General features: G+C 46.1%; 1 protein-coding gene across 1 annotated transcript in view; it reads left to right on the forward strand.

Moving 5' to 3' along the window:
• LOC142574442 (uncharacterized) overlaps nucleotides 1–21013 on the forward strand; it is a 131141-nt gene that overhangs the window by 88670 nt on the left and 21458 nt on the right. Inside the window, exon 4 of the mRNA XM_075683519.1 lies at nucleotides 8969–9129. Within this exon, the coding sequence (XP_075539634.1) occupies nucleotides 8969–8973 (5 nt within the window). The 3' untranslated portion in view covers nucleotides 8974–9129. The remainder of the gene's footprint in view (nucleotides 1–8968; nucleotides 9130–21013) is intronic.

Here is a 21013-nt window from a genome sequence, read left to right on the forward strand (position 1 = left end):
GCGTCAGTGTGGATTTCGGTATCGGCGTCTTCGTCGAAATGTGCAAGGACCGGCGGTGACTGCATGCGTCGTTTTAGTTCTTGAAATGCGTCGGCCTGCGGCGTTTGCCATTTGAACTCGAGATCAGATTTGGTTCGATGCGTTAGTGGCTCAGCGATGCGTGAAAAGTCTTTGACAAAGCCCCTATAGTAGGCACACATGCCAAGGAATCTACGTACTGCCTTTTTTTCAATGGGCTGCGGAAACTTTGCGATGGCAGCTATTTTCTCCTGGTCGGGGCATACTCGGGATTGCTGATGACGAGGCCTAGGAACAGAAGGTCATCGTAAGCGAAGCGGCACTTTTCTGGCTTCAGAGTGAGCCCTGATGATTTTATGGCCTCGAGTACTGTCGCAAACCGCCTAAGGTGATCGTCGAAGTTTCCGACGACGTCGTCCAAGTAAACAAGACAGGTCTGCCACTTCAATCCTGCTGACACCGTGTCCATGACGCGCTGGAACGTTGCAGGCGCCGAGCACAATCCGAATGGCAGGACCTTGAACTCGTAGAGGCCGTCTGGCGTGATGAAGGCGGTCTTTTCGCGATCTCTCTCGTCGACTTCTGTTTGCCAGTAGCCAGACTTGAGGTCCATCGACGAGAAGTATTTAGCGTTGCAGAGCCGATCCAATGCGTCGTCTATCCGTGGAAGAGGGTATACGTCCTTCTTCGTGATCTTGTTCAGTCGACGATAATCGAAGCAGAAACGTAGGTTGGGGTTTATTGGGGTTGGGTATTTATTGGGGTTTAACGTCCCGAAGCAATACTGCAGCTATGGGATTTGCCGTAGTGGAGGAACCCGTCGGATTAATCTCAAGCACATGAGGTTCTTTATTCTCGCCTTGAACTTCGCTCCCATTCTAAAGCGGTGCCAAGGGCCGGGGGCCGAACCCGGGACTTCGTGCTCAGCATCATAATGCCAACCGCTTAGCCACCGTATCAGCACATCAGACATTAACCACAGTTTAGTAAATTGCTCACTTAAATTTAATTATGGGGTTTCGCGTGCCAATCGCGATATTAATATGAGACACGCGATAGTGCGGGCCTCCTGATTAGTTTACATGACCACGTGTTTTTTTTTAACTTGCACCCAATGCACAGTACACGGGTGTTTTTGCATTTCGCCGCCGTCGAAATGCTGCCGCAGTGGCCGCGATTTCATCCGGCGTTCCCGCACTTAGAAGGGCAATGCCGAAGCCACCACGCCGGGTAAGCTGGATGGAGTGACCAACGACTTCTTCTAGCCTTTGCTACTTTTAAAGCTCGCGCTTCGTTGCTGGCGCAGGAAGCTTTCTGCTTCTCCGATAACCAGTTGATGTAGCCGAAGCTGTGCGGCATCTACGCCGGATGAGCATTCTCTTTATGTACTATTGTGACGGAATTTTCAGAAACAGGCAACGCCGTCGCGAACGTCTTGCGTTCGCTTGAGCGTACGCTGCGTGAAAATGTCACCAGGAGACCCCGAAGATATATGGAATGCTTCATATTCCCTAAGAAAGTCCATTCCCAAGATTAGTTGAATGGAGCATTCTCAAAGCACGACGAAAGATTTGAGGCCGATAAAACCACGGAAGCGCTCCCGGACACTGCACCTCCCAAACGCCGTCACTGGAAGGCCACCCCCAGTACAATAGTGTCGTCACCTTCAAAGCGTAGCCAATTGAGTAGAGTCAATTGACTAGCCCAATTGGCTCCGGTCAATTCAGTGTTCGGCTTTGAACCGATGGAAAATAGTTTGGCCGGATTGCCTCATCCGCTTCCGTAAAACAAAGCCACTGCAGCAGGTGGTAGTGAAGACACAAACTTCATCATCCATACTGTCGTCCTCCGGCACGGCGCACCTGCAGGCTTTATTGAGGCACAGACTTCACTGCCCAGGTACTAGAACAAGTCATGGCACTCAGTGATGCCTTTTCTCGCCGCGCGATTTCTTACCGTAACGAAGCGAACGGCTTAACGCAAAGGATCAACAAGACTATGGTATGGTATGGAGAACTTTATTGGGTCCTGAAGGTCAACCATACGTTGACGCGGGCCGCTCCCACGTTGGGACTGTCAGGCCGAGCCCGTCAGCCACATCGCGGGCCTTCTGGACTGCCCGTAATTGGTCAGAGAGTGATTCACTGTGTAGCATTTGCCGCCACCATAATTGTTCCTTGTCACGGTCTGTGAAGACCGCGGGGCACTGCCAAAGCATGTGGTCAAGAGTAATGATGCCATTGCACTTATTACAGTTGGTTTGAATTTCCCTCTCCGGATAGATTCTGTTAATAAAATATGGACTTGGGTATGTTCTTGTCTGTAGCAAACGTAATGTGACCGCTTGGGCTCTGCAAAGCTTACCGTGTGGCAATGGGTATTCCCTTCTGCTTAAATAATAATGCTTCGTGATTTCGTTATATGTTAATAATCGATCCCTGTGTTCCCCGGGTGAAGTGTAAGTTGCTCGGTCTTGAAGAGCACGGCTAGAAAGTCCTCGTGCTGCTTCATTTGCCACCTCATTGAGGTTTCTCCGAGCTCCGTCCACTACCCCCAGATGTGCAGGAAACCAGCGGATTTCGATCCTCTCACTCTTGACCTTCTCTAATAATTTTGTTGCTATCCGTGTCACATATCCGTTCGTAAAGTTGCGTATGGCTGTTCTAGAGTCGCTGTAAATATGTGTCCACCGATTAGCCCGGATGGCTAAGGCGATTGCTACTTGTTCTGCTACTGTGGGGTCCTTGGTATACACGGTGATGGCATCCTGTATGTTACCTTGAGTGTCTACGACAACGGAGGTATACGCATCCTTATTTTTAACCCAGGCAGCGTCAACGAACACCGCCTGCTGCTTATGTTGACCTATGTCTTGAAGGAGTGCCTTCGCCCTTGCCTTCCGTCTCTCGAGGTTATGTGTCGGGTGCATGTTCCTAGGGAACGGGGTCGTCTTTATTGTTTCCCGTAGTCCCGCTTGCAATTGTGTTAATAATTCTCCTTCGTTGGTGTGGTTAATTTCTACGCCAATTTCTTCAAGTAGCGCCCTCCCAGGGCGTGTCCCCATTAGTCTCTCCTGGTGGGCCACCTGTTGAGCCTCAGCTATCTCCTCTAGTGTGTTATGCAGCCCTAGGCGCAATAAGCTATCATTGGCCGTGCTGATGGGAAGTCCTAGTGCAGTCTTTATAAGTCGTCTGATTAAAGCGTTTAGCTTGTTCTTATCAGCCTGTGTCCATTGGAGCATGCCAGCCACGTACGAGAAGTGGCAAAAGGCGAATGCATGTACCAATCTTATGGCACTGTCTTCTCCTAGCCCCTTATGCTTGTTGGTAACTCTACGCAGAAGCCTAATGACTTCTTCTGACTTGTTAGAGATGTATTCTATCATCCTGCAATTAGATCCGTTCGCTTGCAGGAGAAGTCCTAACACTCTAATAGTCTCCACCTGCCTGATTGGTTCTCCATTCTTGGCGCATATGTCAATGCGGGGTTCTTCCTCTGGGATATATCCGTTCGGCCTGCGCCCACGCTTACTGCTCCGTAATACCAATAGTTCTGATTTTTTAGCAGAGCAGTTCAGTCCCATACCCTCAAGTGTTGTTTCTACCACATAAATGCTTTCCTGTAGTTTGATCTCTGTTTGTCCCATATTACCTTCGGCACTCCAGATTGTTACATCATCTGCATATATAGCAAAGTGGATACCCTCAATCTGTGCGAGACCTCGAGCCACTTTTGACATTGCCAAATTAAATAACATGGGAGATAGGACAGACCCTTGTGGTGTCCCACGATTCCCAAGTTCCAGGGTTGTCGATTGGAGTTCGCCTAACCTGAGACAAGCAGAACGGCCACCGAGAAAGGCTTTGACGATATTGTGCAATCGCTTACCCAATCCCATCTCTGAGAGGATATCCAATATGGCCCTGTGCTTGATGCGATCAAAGGCCTTTTCTACATCTAGGCCTAGAAGAGCTCTCGTATGTAGCGGGCTAGCAAGAATAAGGTGATGCTTGATTAAAAGCATTGCATCTTGAGTCGAAAGTCCAGGACGGAAACCGATCAGGTTATGCGGAAGAATATTTCTGTTTTCTACATACTTAGTCAGTCTATTGAGTATGACATGCTCCAAGACTATCACTGATAAGCATTAAATGTATGCTCAAATCGAGCACAAGAACTGAGACAGCGTTCCCCTTTTCGTAGTCATCATGTATAGCACCGCTGTTGCCACCGTGACACCGCCGAGACATCGCGACAATTTTAGAAGCCAAGCTCCCACCTGAAACCTTTGCACCCACCAGATTGAGCATTCTGAACAATTTGTCCTACGCGCTGAAGAAGCTCGTCAACTCGATTCCTATTTCGCGGTCAGATGTGCAACAACGCTCATCATTACAGCCAGGGTCATAGCGATGCCACCGACCGTCGCGGCAACAAAGTCTGAATGTGGAACCCTGTCCGACAACCCATCAGGTAGGATAAACTGCTTGTCCCTAATACGTGCTTTAATGGGTTATTCAAAGGCTCAACGACGTGAAGTACCGAGTGCTGTGACAAAGCCCCTCACGATGCCCATGAGCAACCGCAACCTGTCGTCCGCAACCACATGTCGTCCATGTGGCCTGGATGAAACCATATTACTCAACCTGACGACCGTCACTTGCCTTCACAACTACTTAAGCTTCGAGGCAATGCTTTGATGGTGAAGGGGGGGAGGGAGGCAATAACACGTCAGTGTTATTGCCTCCCTCGCCCTTTCCCTCTGCGCTAACCATGGCATCATACAAGATGTGGACGTGCTCAGCAAGGTGCGCTGCAGTGACCATAGGATCGTAAGAACTCGAATTAGCCTAGACCTGAGGAGGGAACGGAAGAAACTGGCACATAAGAAGCCGATCAGTGAGTTAGCGGTAAGAGGGAAAATAGAGGAATTCCAGATGAAGCTACAGAGCAGGTATTCAGCTTTAACTCAGGAAGAGGACGTTAGTGTTGAAGCAATGAACGACAATCTTGTGGGCATCATTAAGGAATGTGCAACAGAAGTCGGTGGTAACTCCGTTGGACAGGATACCGGTAAAGTATCGCAGGAGACGAAAGATCTGATCAAGAAACGTCAATGTATGAAAGCCTCTAACCCTACAGCTAGAATAGAACTGGCAGAACTTTCGAAGTTAATCCACAAGCGTAAGACAGCTGACATAATGAAGTATAATATGGATAGAATTGAACATGTTCTCAGGAACGGAGGAAGCCTAAAAGCAGTGAAGAAAAAACTAGGAATTGGCAAGAATTAGATGTATGCGTTAAGAGACAAAGCCGGCAATATCATTACTGATATGGATAAGATAGTTCAAGTGGCTGAGGAGTTCTATAGAGATTTATACAGTACCAGTGGTACCCACGACGATAATGGAAGAGAGAATAGTCTAGAGGAATTCGAAATCCCGCAGGTAATGCCGGAAAAAGTAAAGAAAGCCTTAAGAGCTATGCATAGGGGGAAGGCAGCTGGGGAGGTTCAGGTAACAGCAAATTTGCTGAAGGATGGTGGGCAGATTGTTCTAGAGAAACTGGCCACCCTGTATACGCAATGCCTCATGACTTCGAGCGTACCGGAATCTTGGAAAAACGCTAACATAATTCTAATCCATAAGAAAGGGGACGCCAAAGAGTTGAAAAATTATAGACCGATCAGCTTACTGTCCGTTGCCTACAAAGTATTTATTTACTAAGGTAATTGCAAATAGAATCAGGAACACTTTAGACTTCCGTCAACCAAAGGACCAGGCAGGATTCCGTAAAGGCTACTCAACAATACACCATATTCACACTATCAATCAGGTGATAGAAAAATTTGCGGAATATAACCAACCTTTATATATAGCTTGCATTGATTACGAGAAAGCGTTTGATTCAGTCGAAACCTCAGCAGTCATGGAGGCACTGCGGAATCAGGGTGTAGACGAGCCGTATGTAAAAATACTGGAAGCTATCTATAGCGGCTCCACAGCCACCGTAGTCCTCCATAAAGAAAGCAACAAAATCCCAATATAGAAAGGCGTCAGGCAGGGGGACACGATCTCTCCAATGCTATTCACAGCGTGTTTACAGGAGGTATTCAGAGACCTGGATTGGGAACAATTTGGGATGAGAGTTAATGGAAAATACCTTAGTAACTTGCGATTCGCTGATGATATTGCCTTGCTTAGTAACTCAGGGGACCAGCTGCAATGCATGCTTACTGACCTGGAGAGGCAAAGCCGAAGGGTGGGTCTAAAAATTAATTTGCAGAAAACTAAAGTAATGTTTAACAGTCTCGGAAAAGAACAGCAGTTTACGATAGGTAGTGAGGCACTAGAAGTGGTAAAGGAATACATCTACTTAGGACGGGTCGTGACTGCGGATCCGGATCATGAGACTGAAATAATCAGAAGAATTAGAACGGGCTGGGGCGGGTTTGGCAGGCATTCTCAGATCATGAACAGCAGGTTGCCATTTTCCCTTACGAGAAAAGTTTATAACAGCTGTGTCTTACCAGTACTCACGTACGGGGCAGAAACCTGGAGGCTTACGAAAAGGGTTCTACTTAAATTGAGGACGACGCAACGAGCTATGGAAAGAAGAATGATAGGTGTAACGTTAAGGGATAAGAAAAGAGCTGATTGGGTGAGGGAACAAACGGGAGTTAATGATATCTTAGTCGAAATAAAGAAAAAGAAATGGGCATGGGCAGGGCATGTAATGAGGAGGGAAGATTACCGTTGGTCATTAAGAGTTGCGGAATGGATTCCAAGGGAAGGGAAGCGTAGCAGAGGGCGGCAGAAAGTTAGGTGGGCGGATGAGATTAAGAAGTTTGCAGGGACAACATGGCCACAATTAGTACATGACCGGGGTAGTTGGAGAAGTATGGGAGAGGCTTTTGCCCTGCAGTGGTCGTAACCTGGCTGATGATGATGATGATGATGATGATGATGATGTTAGTGCAGTGTTAGTGCAATTTTGTGCATTTCCTGCGGGTTGGACAACGACTGTGCGCTTCACATTTTGTTGCACTCCATGGACGCTTCAAGAGGAAATAATGGCGCAGACGAAGAAGGAAGTTCTGCTTAGTCGAAGCTGCTCTGCTGCCTTCCCGGTTGTTCCCGGTTGCCGCTGCTCATTTACGTACATTATTCTTCATTTGCTTGCGGCTTATTGACAGTTTATCCCAAAAAATGAACAGCATGAGCACCAAATATCGTCAATCATTGAGGGACCAAGAAGTAGCATCCGTAGCACGAAAAAAGAAAACGAGAAATCGCGTACAGGAGCTCGCGCCGGTCGTAACTGTGCATGGACTTATATCTAGTGCGCATAAAAAACCCCAGTGTGCAGTCAATAAGGAGCTTTTTTTATGCGGTGTCTTTCGGATCTTTCGCACCATGAATATATCGTATAGGCTCGTGTAACGGCTGCACTTTTTTTAAACAATTTTGGTGAATTGTAGCCGCCTACATGGGAGCGAGCCTTTTCGTTAAAACACTGCCGGCGCAGCCTTGATTTGTGCACACACCGGATACCCGGATGTACCATTGCATTAGAGGTGAACAAGGTCAAGGCGCAGGTCTCGCAATCTAGTAACACAGCGAGCAAAAGTTGGCGGATTCGCGCGCACGACATGGGGTTCCCGAACGCGATTGCTTTTTCGTTGAATATTTTTCAAAAATTTTGGCTGCCAAGTTCGGGCGGCGGCCCTTACGCTAGTCTATACGGTAATAATGAACGAGAGGAAAGTGAACGGAGGGGTCATACTTTTGTTTTTGATAACTGATATTCGAGAACCTAGGCTGATTTATTTGCAGTTTTGTTTAAAGTGTAGAAACGTAACCTAAACGGAAATTAAAGTGCACGGACGAATTTCACCGACTTTTACGAAACTCCCTAATGCGAAAATGTGAGCGCAGCCTTATGCGTGTTTTCGTTTCGCAATATATTGGCTGGCGTGGACTATATCTCTAGTGCGGCACATTGCACATAGAGCGAATTCTGCCGCGACTGGCTCGTTAATCGGGAGCTCGCCAGAGGCAGCGCATGGGTAACGCGTGGGCGCGATGCGCAGTAGCCGCCGCAGACTGACCTCCGCTGATGCAGCACTTTGTTTTCAGTCCAGTCTCTCTTCACTGAGACGAAACATAAAGTTGATTCATTCATCCATATGTGACGTCCGCTCACGCAGAGCTTTGTTTCCATATATGGTATCGGTGGACGCGCCCGCGACTTGCCATCGGTGAACAGCGCGCTACTGTGGCGCCATGCCGTAGCGGTCTTACGCCGCAGAGCACGTCTTTAGCGGCACTAAGCTTTTCTTCTCACGCTTTCCCCACGCCCTCCTCCTCCACTTTCTGCCTCATAGTACTGCTGCAACCTCCTCCTCCGCTTTTCTCCTCGCGCTCTCTTCGCTATCGCCATCGTTCATTCTCCGCGGCGCTCCGCCTTCGCTCTTTCATCCTTCGCTGTGCTCGTTCGCTCGGTTACGACGACGCTCAAGGCAGGGACAGGCGCCTGAGGACTGGGCTCTAAAACAACTTGCCGCCGATATATCCAAACACACCACTTCCGCGTTGCGCGCACATCGCACTACCAGTTGTGTTGCGGCGGAAGACTGTTACCACGTGCACTTTCTTGGCTTTTAAAGAATGTGTGTACAAGGTCAAACTTTGTTACAGTTAACTAGCGCGATTCATGGCAGTCATTTACGTTTCATGTGATGCGATCAACGGACAACACATCACTGAATGCACTGAAATATAGCGTTATTCGCCAAAATGTCACTACTGGGGATGCACAATCTGCTTTCCTGTATGTCTATTTCAAGTTTGCGTTGTGTCTGTGCGCGTGCGAGCGCTCTTTAGTTCCGCTTTGTCCATCTTCCTTATTATTTACCTATGGTTACATGTCGATTTCATTCGCACAGCGTGACGCCATGTGTTCGCCTGCATGCAGCCAAGGACTTGTTCGACGAGTGCCGTGCCACGGAGGAGTGCACCGCGGTGAACCCGTACCTGCGCTGCGTCAACCACCTCTGCGTGTGCGCCTCGCCGCACGTGCTCCACGACAGGGACCAGTGCCGGCCCGGTAGGTCTGCACGCGGCGATCATGCTGCGCGGGCGGGACACGAGACCCCGGTAGATTATCGGCTCCTCGTTCACTAATCGTATGTGCCTCAAGGCTCGTTTTGGTCCGACTTGGCTGGGCAAACGATTTCAGGCCAATTAAAGAAAACGCTTTTAACAGTCGGTGATGCCGGAATTTGATATCCATTTAAGGATTTGTTTTCCTGAGTGCCCACAGCACGGCGAATAGTGCATAGGCGTCGTAATTACCTTTCATCCAGATGGTTATCAAGTCTGTTTTAGTAATATCGCTCGAATACTCGAATTCCGTATGAAGTAACACTTCACATAGTTAGGCCGCGATCACATGCATGATTTTGTTGCGCCAATGCCAACTATCTCTTTCAGAGGGCTGCCGCGGCGTCATGTCACATGGCACGAACGAGACCACGTGTGTGCGCGCTAGTCTACTATTGGCCGCGGACTTGCCACCGTCTTTCCCACGCGTCGCGACCGGGGGCATGCCAGTTTCTTACAATCATTCCTCGTGAAACCTAGCGCTTTGAGGCGCTGGGTTCATCTGCCCGGTCTTCGCGACTGGCCTGCATTCCCCAGGTTCTTTCCTCCTGACAAATATCGCTAAGATGGCGCTGTGTGACGTTGTACCGCCTTGGGGATGGACCTTGGTCGAAAGGTTCTAAGCTCCTTTGTAGAACAAGAACTGTCGTCATGCCGCCAACGTCTACTATCTTCTTCGCTGTCGTTGCCTTACTTGTGTCGTAACGCAAAGCTTTGCACCGCGCTCACGATTGCTTACTTCGTTCCAACACGTTGGTTGATTCGATAGCTCGCTTAAGGAGCTGATACGATGTTCGATAGCATATGCAAAATGTTTCGCATAGCAACTGCAAATTGTTTCGTATAATATTGATTTACAAAGTGAGTGGGATCTACATGCATATTTTTTGTGTTGTAATACCATGGCCGACGACGACAGCACAGGTGGACGCTTGTTATGCGTGATCTTTTTAACTGCAGTGCTGGTACACGTGCTTCATCTACCACCGTGCGTTGCGCGAGCGCAGCTGCCACCACCACAGCTCAGTTCACGCTCTGCTCCTTCTGCGCGCAGAGATGGTCGGTCATGCGCGTGGAGTGTCTTGGGTGACGCAATCGTCGAAGGCGCGAGATAGACAATGTATCTCTGCGCCGCCGGCACGCGCCAACGGCCGGCAGGGAAGTCACGCGCAGTCTCGATGGCAGAATACGACGCCTGCGCTCACACGCGCGCAGCGACTTTTGGCCAGCCCAGACTAGCTTTTAGCCGTTGCCAAGACAGCGGACCGGCGCGACGCTGGCAAGGCTCGGCACTGTGCTTGAGTGGTGAACTTAAATTCATGGAAGCCAGGGGAAAAGACGGTCGCACTGGTGGATGCTCATTTCGGAATTCTGCGGCAGCGCTGTGCCAAGGCGTCACCGCCAATTATGATATAGGGTCACCAACATAAGAAACCACGGAAAGAATCGAAGCTCTCTTGGGAGCCTGGGAAATACAGAGACGCCAGTCATCGTCAGCAGCAGACCCCGTTGAGCAATCCTCGACGCTTGTCGCACATAATGCGCGTAACCGTAATGCTTTTAACGTCCAAACATGAAATGCCGAGGACGCCAACCTAACTTACATAAAACGGCTCTCGATTCAAACTGCCCTTATAGGAACGTCATCTTGAGTTTGACGAACTCAAGATGACGAACTCTTGGAGCTGACCTGCCTGGCAGTAATCCTCTTAGCAAAGTTCTTGGTCTCTTTCATGTGGTCTGCAATGTGTGTGCGTTAAGAAGTCACTTTAGGAATTCTCAACTCTGTCAAATCAGTTGTCAATTGCACCTAAGATTGTTTAGAACTGCTAGAGGGACGCTGTTGAGGTGAGTAATTGGAACAGGAACGCATTGGATAGCTCACGTTCACGAGCAATGCCTTGGTTTTCTCCTGAGCAAGCATGATCGCACTACTGCGTAGCTTAATTTTCGCAATTGCATCACGTGCCCTAGTTGTGAAGTAAATGTTAATTACTGCAGCTTTTATAAATAGGTGTCTGCATATTCCAACAGGTCCCACAAGTACTACTTGCCTCTTCAGGTAATCCACCTGAACAGCAATGGAAACGTTTTTTAAAGAATATCTGTTCATTATAGCGAGAAATAGCGGTGAAATAGCCTAGAATATGCAGTGCGCAAAGCTGCTAAATACAAGAACGCTGTCACGTGTAAATGCGCCGCAGTATGGTGGCACAGCACCGCTTCACTCCGTAGGGCGAAAAATGGTCGTAATAAAAACGAACGGATAACCAGCCATTTGTAAAAGAAGGGCGGTACTTCACCCTGCTTTTTAAAAGGACAGGAGAATTGATATACCGCGCAACCAATCCACAACGAACGCCTCTGTAGCGAAATGACCTCATAACAAAGGATTCGTTACATGCGCCGGATGAATTCCCATCTTTCATATCTCTTGTGAACTTCTCTAAAACGAAGAGCACTACAACAAATTTGCCTGTACAACGAAGGAATTTAGGCGGCCCCGGTGGCTGATTCGCTACTTTACAACAAATTTGCGCGCACAGTTAAAATTGCTGCCCTCTGCACTTGTAGCGACCCAGCTGACGTGCGTGTCGATATCGGCGAGCGTGACCGTCCCGCTTCAGTGCCCCACGAATCGCTTACGCTGCAGCCTGCTTGTAACACAGCAGCGGGTGCGGCGGCTCGCGAATACGGCGCAGTTGGGGCCGCACATTAGATTTTTTGTTTTCGTTTTTATTCGGACATTGCAAGAAATGCCCACGAAGAGGGGCAAATGGAGACAATCTGTCTCCTGACTAGGCCTACTATTCGTGCTGCACTTCGAACGGGTACAGCAAAGTAGAACAGAAAAACAAATAATACACTATGTACAAAGAAGATTAGGTATATCATCATCAACAAAATAAATATTCAAGCGCACAAAACATCAGTGACACACCCCAATATGCACGTCTCCGATATAAAACGATGTGTGTCTAACATATGACAAATTTACATAGAAGCAAGCAATTAGCAAAATACAACGAAACATTCACAATATGACAATATGAATTCGCACTTAATTTGATACGTATATAGTATGAGAAAAGCTTTGTAGTTTCCGTTCTATGTACATGCAGGTAGTTAACTTTTTAACACGTGGTTAATTTTTTTTCATGAATTGCAGTATATTAGTGGTTTTTTTTGCGTATTCTGATTTCTTGATATTTATTGCACAGTGCAATAAATTGAATATTTATTGACTGCATTCCAGAGTTGGCGCGACGTATTGGCCCGATAATTGCTACAACACGTAGATTATGTGACATATTTCTACTCAAGAAAGTATGAGTAAACGTTCGGAATCTTGTTTTATTTTGCGAAATATTATCGCTGCTAGTAGATAGAAATCCAAAAATGGTATCACATTATGCGCGCAAAATATTGACACATCATTTTCGGTTGTGTAATTTATTAGACCTAGAGCACGCTTTTGCAGGGATAACAGTTTGTCGGTGTCCGTTTTGTTGTAGGTTCCCCAGACCAAAAGGCAATACAAAAGTTGGGAATGAATAATGTAAAAGTACATCTGTCTCTTAACCCCACCCTGAATAAGATGATTTAAGCACCGAATTAGGGCGATAGACCTTAATATTTTAACTCGAACGTTATTTACATGGTCAGACCAGCTCAGATCATTTCGGAAACATACCCCAAGAAACTGGCGCGAGTGCGTCAGTGTGATGCTTTCATTTTTGCAAAGAAACATTGTAATCTATTGGCTTATTTTTCGGCCAAAAGAGCATAGATTTGATTCTGTTTACGTTTAATTCTTACTGATTGGCTATAAGCCGTGTTTTTAGTTCGCGTAACCAGCGGTTTGATTTTTGCTCAATGTCTTCTAAATTTAAACTAGAAACAAATACATTTGTATCGTCTGCATACATGACAAGGTGAGGAGTGAGATGAATATTTACTATGTCGTTTATGTATAGAAGAAAGAGGAATGGGCCGAGGATTTACCCTAGCGGTGCACCATACTTGATAATATGCAAGTCAGATTTATTATCACGAATCCTTGTGTACTGTTTTCTATTGCTAAGGCAACTTTTCATTAGAGCAAACGCAGTTCCACGTGTGCCATACATTTCGAGTTTCCTAATCAAAATATCATGCTTTAGGGAATCAAACGCTTTGCGTAAATCAAGAGATCCCCGAAGTGTAAAATTTTTCTTCGGTGTTATTAAGTATGTGATCCTTAATGTGCAGTAGTGCTGTCTGGGAAGACCTACGTGACAGGAATCCGTGCTTTTGTTCACAAATGACATCATTTTTTGATAAAGTAATACAGTCTCTAATATATTAAGCGTTCAGCAACATTAGAAAAAATAGGCAGTAAGGATATGGGACGATAATTATTTAATTCGTTTTTATTTCCTCCTTCGAAAGTTGCGGTTACAGGGGCTTTTTTCATGCCATCTGGTAAAATACCCGTCAGGAAAATCTGATTCCAAATGTGAGTAATTGATTTCGTAATCAAACCAATAACCGTCTTAATAGGAGCAGCAGTAATACCATCATTGCCTGGAGAACTTTTGTTCTTCACTGACCCTATAACAGATGCCACTTCAAGTTCAGTAACAGGAGATAAAAAGACAGCAAGTGAACTGTGAATATATTACTCGGAAAGTTTGAAACCGACCGCCTCTGCCGTATCACCTGATGAACCGGAATCTAGAATGTGTAAGTTAAACTTATCTGCATGTGACTTACCACTGTAGTGAATATCAGTTATATGTAACTCCACGGGGATGGTAGCTTCCTTCCGACCTATGAAATCGTTAACTGAATCCCAAAGTAATCTTGGGTTATCCATCATTTTATAAAACTTGTAGACATAAAAATCTGTCATTGCCTTCTTTAGGACTTTGTTAAGTTATTTCTAAATGTCTCGTATTCTGAAAAGTGTCCTGGTTCGTTAGTGCACGAGAAATACGCAAACAGTTTATATTTCATTATTATTCGCTTCAGAAGCGCTGCTGTAATCCATTCTTCTTTTGCTTTATGATTTTTGCTATTACATATGGAAACGCAATGTTGTAATCGCAAACAATTCTTTTATAAGGAATTTGTATGCCTTCGAGGGGTCAGTTTCCCGGCATATGTCAGCCCAGTTCCACTGAAACATTAACGAATGAAAGTAGAAAACGTTTGTATCGTTGATATCTCTTCGCAAATAGTTTGGTGGCTCGTGTAGTTTAGGCATTTTCAAAAATGCTAATAACGGTAAGTGATCACCTTCACCAGACGAAAATACTGCATTCGAAGCAGTTTAAGGCAACAAATTTGTGAGACATCTATAAGCGTTTCTGACGTCCGAGTTATTCTAGTAGGAGTATTATAACATGTTCACAGCCATACAAAAGCAGTATTTCTAGCACCTTTAAATGAGAGGGGATATTTTCAGAAATATCAAAGTTTAGGTCAGCAAATGCAACTGTAAACCATTTGTTAGAAGTCGCACGATGAAGAAGAGCTTTAAATATTCAAGAAAGAAATCACTGTAGCCATCAGGCGGTCGGTATGCAAGTATTATTGCGATGTTACGGTGGATCATACTAACTACTTCATAATCACTGCATACCGTGCAGCTATCAGGCCAAGATTCATAAGCAACGCTTTCTTTAATATACAGCGACACACCACCGCCACGTTTTCCACTCCGAAAGACAGATACAATGTTGTATCCTCCAAGGCTATGTACTTGAGCGTTAGAAGAGAACCAAGTTTCCGTGACACCCATAATGTCAAAATGTAAGCATCAATGTACTAATACACATTCAATTTCCGCACACTTATTCCTCATACTCTGCACGTTGAGCTGATACAAGGGAAACTCGTGTTAAGAAAGGAAATTAGCGCTTTTTATTATTTAATAAAAGATTCGGCGTTGTAATACAAGGTATCATTTAAGAAAATAAAGAATAAGAAATCAGTTAGGAAAGCTTTCACACGATCTTGTTTAAGTATTGTCCTGAAGAAATTCTGATCGCATGTGCTCCTGGTTCTGATTGACAAAGATTCTTCCATCGGACGATCGTACAAAATTGAACTTAGTTCACTGGCCTTGGTCAGCTGTTGAATCGCCGACTTTTCCAGGAAAGGCGGCGCTGCAGGACTCGTCGCGAGACGCAGGAGTTCCCACGGGATGGCAGCCGCTTTTCTGTAGATTCTGCGCAAAACGACAAGGATAGTCAGGCAATGCGCGTAGAACCGTCTGCCGCCACTGCTGCCAGAAGTGTACTTGATTCCCACGTAGCGCCGAGTTTATATAAGGATCAACGGTTGTATGGCTGACTTTTTCAATAAAGGTGGCGTTGTAGGAGCCCTCACGAGATGCAGGAGTTGTCATGGGATGCCTGGATGGCAGCCGCTTTTCTGTAGCCTCTGCACAAAAAGACGAAGTAGTCCGGGTAAGTGCAAAGAACCGTCTGCCGCCACTGCGGCCAGAAGTGTATATATATATATGTATACTTGATTCTCACGTAACACCAAGCTTATATCAGGATCAGCGGTTAAATCGCTGACTTTTCAAGGAAAGGTGGCGCTGCAGGATTCCTCACGATATGCAGGAGTTGTCATGGGATGCCTGGATGGCAGCCGCTTTTCAGTAGATTTTTCACAAAAAGGCGAGGATAGGCAATGTGCATAGAACCGTCTGCTCCCACTGCGGCCCGAAGTGTACTTAATTCCCACGTAGCGCCAAGCTTATATCAGGATCAGCGGTTAAATCGCCGACTTTTCAAGGAAAGCTGGCGCTGCAGGATTCGTCACGAGATGCAGGAGTTGTCATGGGATGCCTGGATGGCAGCCGCTTTTCAGTAGATTCTTCACAACAAGACCAGGATAGTCAGGCAATGTGCATAGAACCGTCTGCCGCCACTGCTGCCAGAAGTGTACTTGATTCCAACGTAGCATCGAGCTTATATAAGGATGAGCGGTTAAATCGACAACTTTTCAAGGAGAGGTGGCGCTGCAGGATTCGTCACGAGATGCAGGAGTTGTCACGGGATGCCTGTATGGCAGTCGCTTTTCTGTAGCTTCTGCGCAAAAGGACGAAGGTAGTCAGGCGATGTGCATAGAACCATCTGCCACCAATGCGACCCCATATGTACTTGATTCCCACGTAGCGCCGAGTTTATATAAGGATCAGCGGTTGTACCGCTTACTTTTCCAGTAAAGGTGGCGCTGTAGGAGTCCTCACGAGATGCAGGAGTTGTCACGGGATGCGTGCATGGCAGCCGCTTTTCTGTAGCTTCTGAGCAAAAGGACGAACACAGTCCCGCGATGTGCATACACCGTCTGTCGCCACTGCTTTCTAGAAGTAAACTTGATTACCACGTAGCGCAGAATTTGTACAAAGATCACCGGTTAAATTGCTCACTTTACAAAAAAGGTGACGCTGCAGGGCTCGTCACGAGATGCAGGAGTTGTCACCGGATGCCAGGATGGCAGCCGCTTTTCTGCTGCTTCTGCGCAAAAGGACGAAGGTTGTCCGGACGTGTGCATAGAACACTCTGCCGCCACTGCTGTCCAAAATGTAGTTGATTCTCACGTAGCACAGAGTTTATATCAGGATCAGTGCTTAAATCGCTGTTTTTACAGGAAAGGTGGCGCTGCAGGTATCGTCACGGGTAGGAACCTAACCTAACCTGGGTAGGACATTAGGCAGTATAATAGCATGAGCTTGGTGGCGGAACCCACTGTACCGTTCCAAAGGGAACGCTCATAACATGCACACCCACATAAGCGTCTGTGTCTGTGCGCGCGACGGATTGACGTATGGGTATCCCTATGTTCACTTATGTTCAACACCGCGATGTTCTAATTCCTTTTTTATTTTTAATTTTTATTAAAACGAAGAACATATATATAGGTGATTGCAAAAACCGCAGCATAAGAACATGACAAGGTAAAAAGCATCAGTTAAACATATCAGGGGGTATAGAAGTCAAAGAACAAAAAAACATTACTTCAGATTAGTACACGTATGTTTTTTTGTTCTTTGACTTCCATACCCCCTGATATGTTTAACTGATGCTTTTTACCTTTTCATGTTCCTATGCTGCGGTTTTTGCAATCACCTATATATATCTTCTTCGTTTTAATAAAAATTTAGTTGAGAGTTAGCGCTCGTCCCCTCTGCTCCTTTCTGTGCCCCTGTTTCACTTCGCGTTAGAAGCTAAAATCATGTTACCGTACCAACTCGCCCAACTGTCTATCCTTTTGCATTATCGACATAAGCCAGCCGGTGATACGAGTGGCAGTCGAGCTGAAGGCACCGCTACAATATCACGTCGTTCTTGTACCTGATTCCTTGTATGCGCCAAACGAAGCTTAGAGATACTTTTTGCAAATATCAACAACGAGCACTTCTTATGACGCGTGCGTTGTTTTCCAACTGCGAACTAACGTACTTCGTAGGCATAGTCGCATCCATCGCTTCGTTTCGCTTGCCTGGAGTCAGCCATGTTTGGTTTTGGACAGGGAGAAACCGTTGCTCCCTTGCATGAGGGAGGAAAGTTGCTTCATTTAAAGACGAACATAGGGGAGATCGCTGTTTCTCCCTTAATGGAGCAAGGGTCACACCTTTTTTTAGAGTGTACATGACATGCAAGGCACAAAAAAGAAGAACGTGGCACACTATTGAACAGAGATCTACTTAATTCGCATGAATGTATGATTTCTTATTCAAAGAAAAAGTAATAGGCAAGTAAATTTTTATGTGAAAGTTCCCGTAGGGGAAAGCAATTACTCCATTCAAAAAATTATAAGCGATCCATTTTTAGTGTTTGTAGTCCGTACGATTCTTTCAACTTACCATCTATCAAAAACTGCACAGTCGGTACACTATCGAACATCGGCTACGATCTACACCTTCTATCGATGTCGATGGCTGGTTCCCCGCAGAGTATTCTTGTCCTAGAGGCAAAGCACGCTTTACAGGCAAGAGTTACCCCAGTAAATCTCACAACCTGCAGGCAACCAAAACCCAAGGGTGAACTAATAAAAGTCGTCATGTTGATATTTTTTATAGCAATAACAATTATATGAACATGCCACGCAAACTATCGCCTTCGGTTTGGTCGTGGATCTACGCATATAATAATGTTCATGCCTTCAGTATATGCATATAATAATATAACTAATCGAACATATTATTGCCAACCAGATTAATTAATTTTTATATGCGCACGCAGTCCTCTCTCATTTCCAGCACGGGTTTAGAAAAGGATACTCAGCAATTACACAACTAGTGATAGTAATACATTCACTCGCTTCATGTCTTGATAAGAACGGTCAGATTGATGCAAAGCTTTCGATAGAGTTCCCCAGGACAAACTAATATGAAAACTCAGACGCATTGGTCTCCCGGAAATTTTAATAATATGGATATCAAACTATTTAACCAATCGCTACCAATTTGTAGCAGTTAATGAGCAACAATCAGGTTGCCTTATGTTCGGCTCTCGCGTGCCCCGAGGAAGTGCGTTGGGTCATTATTGTTTTTATTATATATTAATGATATTACTACTGAACTTGATCCGAATGTCCAAGTCAGGTTGTTTGCGAATGATTGTGTGCTTTTTCAAGAAGTAACTTCAAGTAACGACCAAATCCATCTTAACTCCTCTCTTGCTAAGATTTTTGAATTATGTGAAACGTGAGACATGAAACTCAACACTGATAAGAGCCTCCTTCTTCGCTTCTCTCGCAAAAAAGCTCCGCTTTGTTTTAACTACAGGCTACGTTATCACCTTTGCTGGAAGAGAATAAATATAAGTCTTTGGGTGTCACACTCGCTAATACTTTATCATGGAATTTACATATAGATAACATCTGCTCTTCCGCATTCCGCAAGCTATACTTTTTAAGACATAAGCTTAGAAATTCTCCCCTTAGCGTAAAATTACTTGCTTACAATTCACTAATTCACAATTCACTAATTAGACCGAAACTTGAATATGCATGCATTGTCTGGGACCCGTTTAATAAACACAATATCACCCGCCTAGAAAAGGTGCAGAGAAACGCTGTAAGGTTAATTTACTCTAAATTTTCTCCGTATGACTCACACTCTGAAATGATGCAGGTTAACGGTATCCAATGTCTTGAACAACGAACAAAAAATTTACGTTTGCAATTTCTCTTCTTGCTTTGGAATCAAGATCTAGCAATTAACCCTTCTTCATAGCTGTCGCTTTCAACGTCGAGGCATACACGCCACCATCATCCTAATTCCCTGACACCGTATATTGTGCGAACGGATTTATTGAAGCTTTTATTTTTTCCTCGCACTGTAACCGACTGGAATGATTCTTTATTGCCTTTCGCCACACTTTGATGTTTTTAACTTTGTTATTATTGTTTTGTAGCAATTTATCCTACCCTTCTTGGACCTGTACAAGGTCTGCAGTATTGAATAAAGAAAGAAAATAGATTGTTTGATTCAAGCGCTAAAGTCGCTCAAAGCAGGTCTTACGTTTTTGACTAAATTACTCCGTATACATCTGCGAATGGAAGCCGACCAACAAATGTCATTCATATCACGCCTTTAATGTTCATTCTTCTCAGACTATCAAATCTAAAGCAGATGCAGTTTTTCCCGAAAGCCAAAGCACCGATTGCAATACCAAATTATGAGACAGCCATACGAAGTGAGGATAATACTTTTATAGGCCGTACCAACTTGTAAATATTCGCTCGCTAAATAAATTAATAAGCATGGTGTCAGCACCTACAGAAAAGATGAACACATCACACTCGTTGACTGCGAACACTCGCTGTGAAAACACAGGCGTGAGAAGACGCGGCAGCAGCAGCCAGCGAAGTGAAATTCGTGCTGACTGTTGCTTCAACGCAAAGCGTGTGCTGGGGACACACATCACGCACAAATCTACGAGCCGCCGACGTACGAAGACGCTGACCCCAACGAGGATCGTTCGCAAGATACGGCCGCGCTACCGCACGCAGCCGCCACAGGCGCGGTTGCAGCCAGAAAAAACGCTGACCCACTCCCCCCTCCAACCCCCGGTGCCTCGCAACATTGGGGACCTCGAGTGCGAGAGAGGGCTTCCTCTTCGCCCTTTTCGAGCGGGCGATATTGAGCTGCGGTCATCGGCTCCCCTCGCACTGCGGCGTCGCGGCGACATCGCCCACGCCCACTTTATGCGCCACCTTACGGCGACGCCCACGCGCTTCGGGCGCCCATATGATTGCTGTCGCAATGAAAGTCAATAATATCAGCACTGAAACTTGCAAGTGATGTTATTTTACTAGTGTGGCTGTATACGGGCAGCATAGTCATGCCTGTGAGACGTCAATGCAGCCCTTGCAGCTTTTAAGGAGGCCATAAGATCTTGGAGCACCGGCATTTGTCCCGTCCGCGTTATTCCGACCCACTTATAGTTAGAAGACCGTCTGAGGAAGCGCAACGCCAAACCTTGCTATAACAGTTAGTGCTTCGGGCAAAGCTGCCAATTTTCCGTGATAACCCTCGCCGCTGTAGTCCTGCACTGCACCCCTCGCGGGAACATGCGCGCCTTGCGCACGGCTGGTTGGAGGGCCTTCGGAAACGAGCAGCGCGTTTGTCCGCAAAAGCTAGCAAGCGAAGTGAACGGACCGTCAGCGCTATAACGTCACCGCGGTGTAGCAGAGCCAGGGCATCGTTCTTCCTTCCACTGCTGGCGCGGGCGTTGTCCGCAAGCAAATATACCGCCACACTGTACGCACACCTCAGAGCGGAACCGGATTAAACGTGAAGCTAACGTTATCTCATATTGCGC

The sequence above is a fragment of the Dermacentor variabilis genome, chromosome 3, assembly GCF_050947875.1.
Source record: "Dermacentor variabilis isolate Ectoservices chromosome 3, ASM5094787v1, whole genome shotgun sequence".
NCBI classification, from domain to species: domain Eukaryota; kingdom Metazoa; phylum Arthropoda; class Arachnida; order Ixodida; family Ixodidae; genus Dermacentor; species Dermacentor variabilis.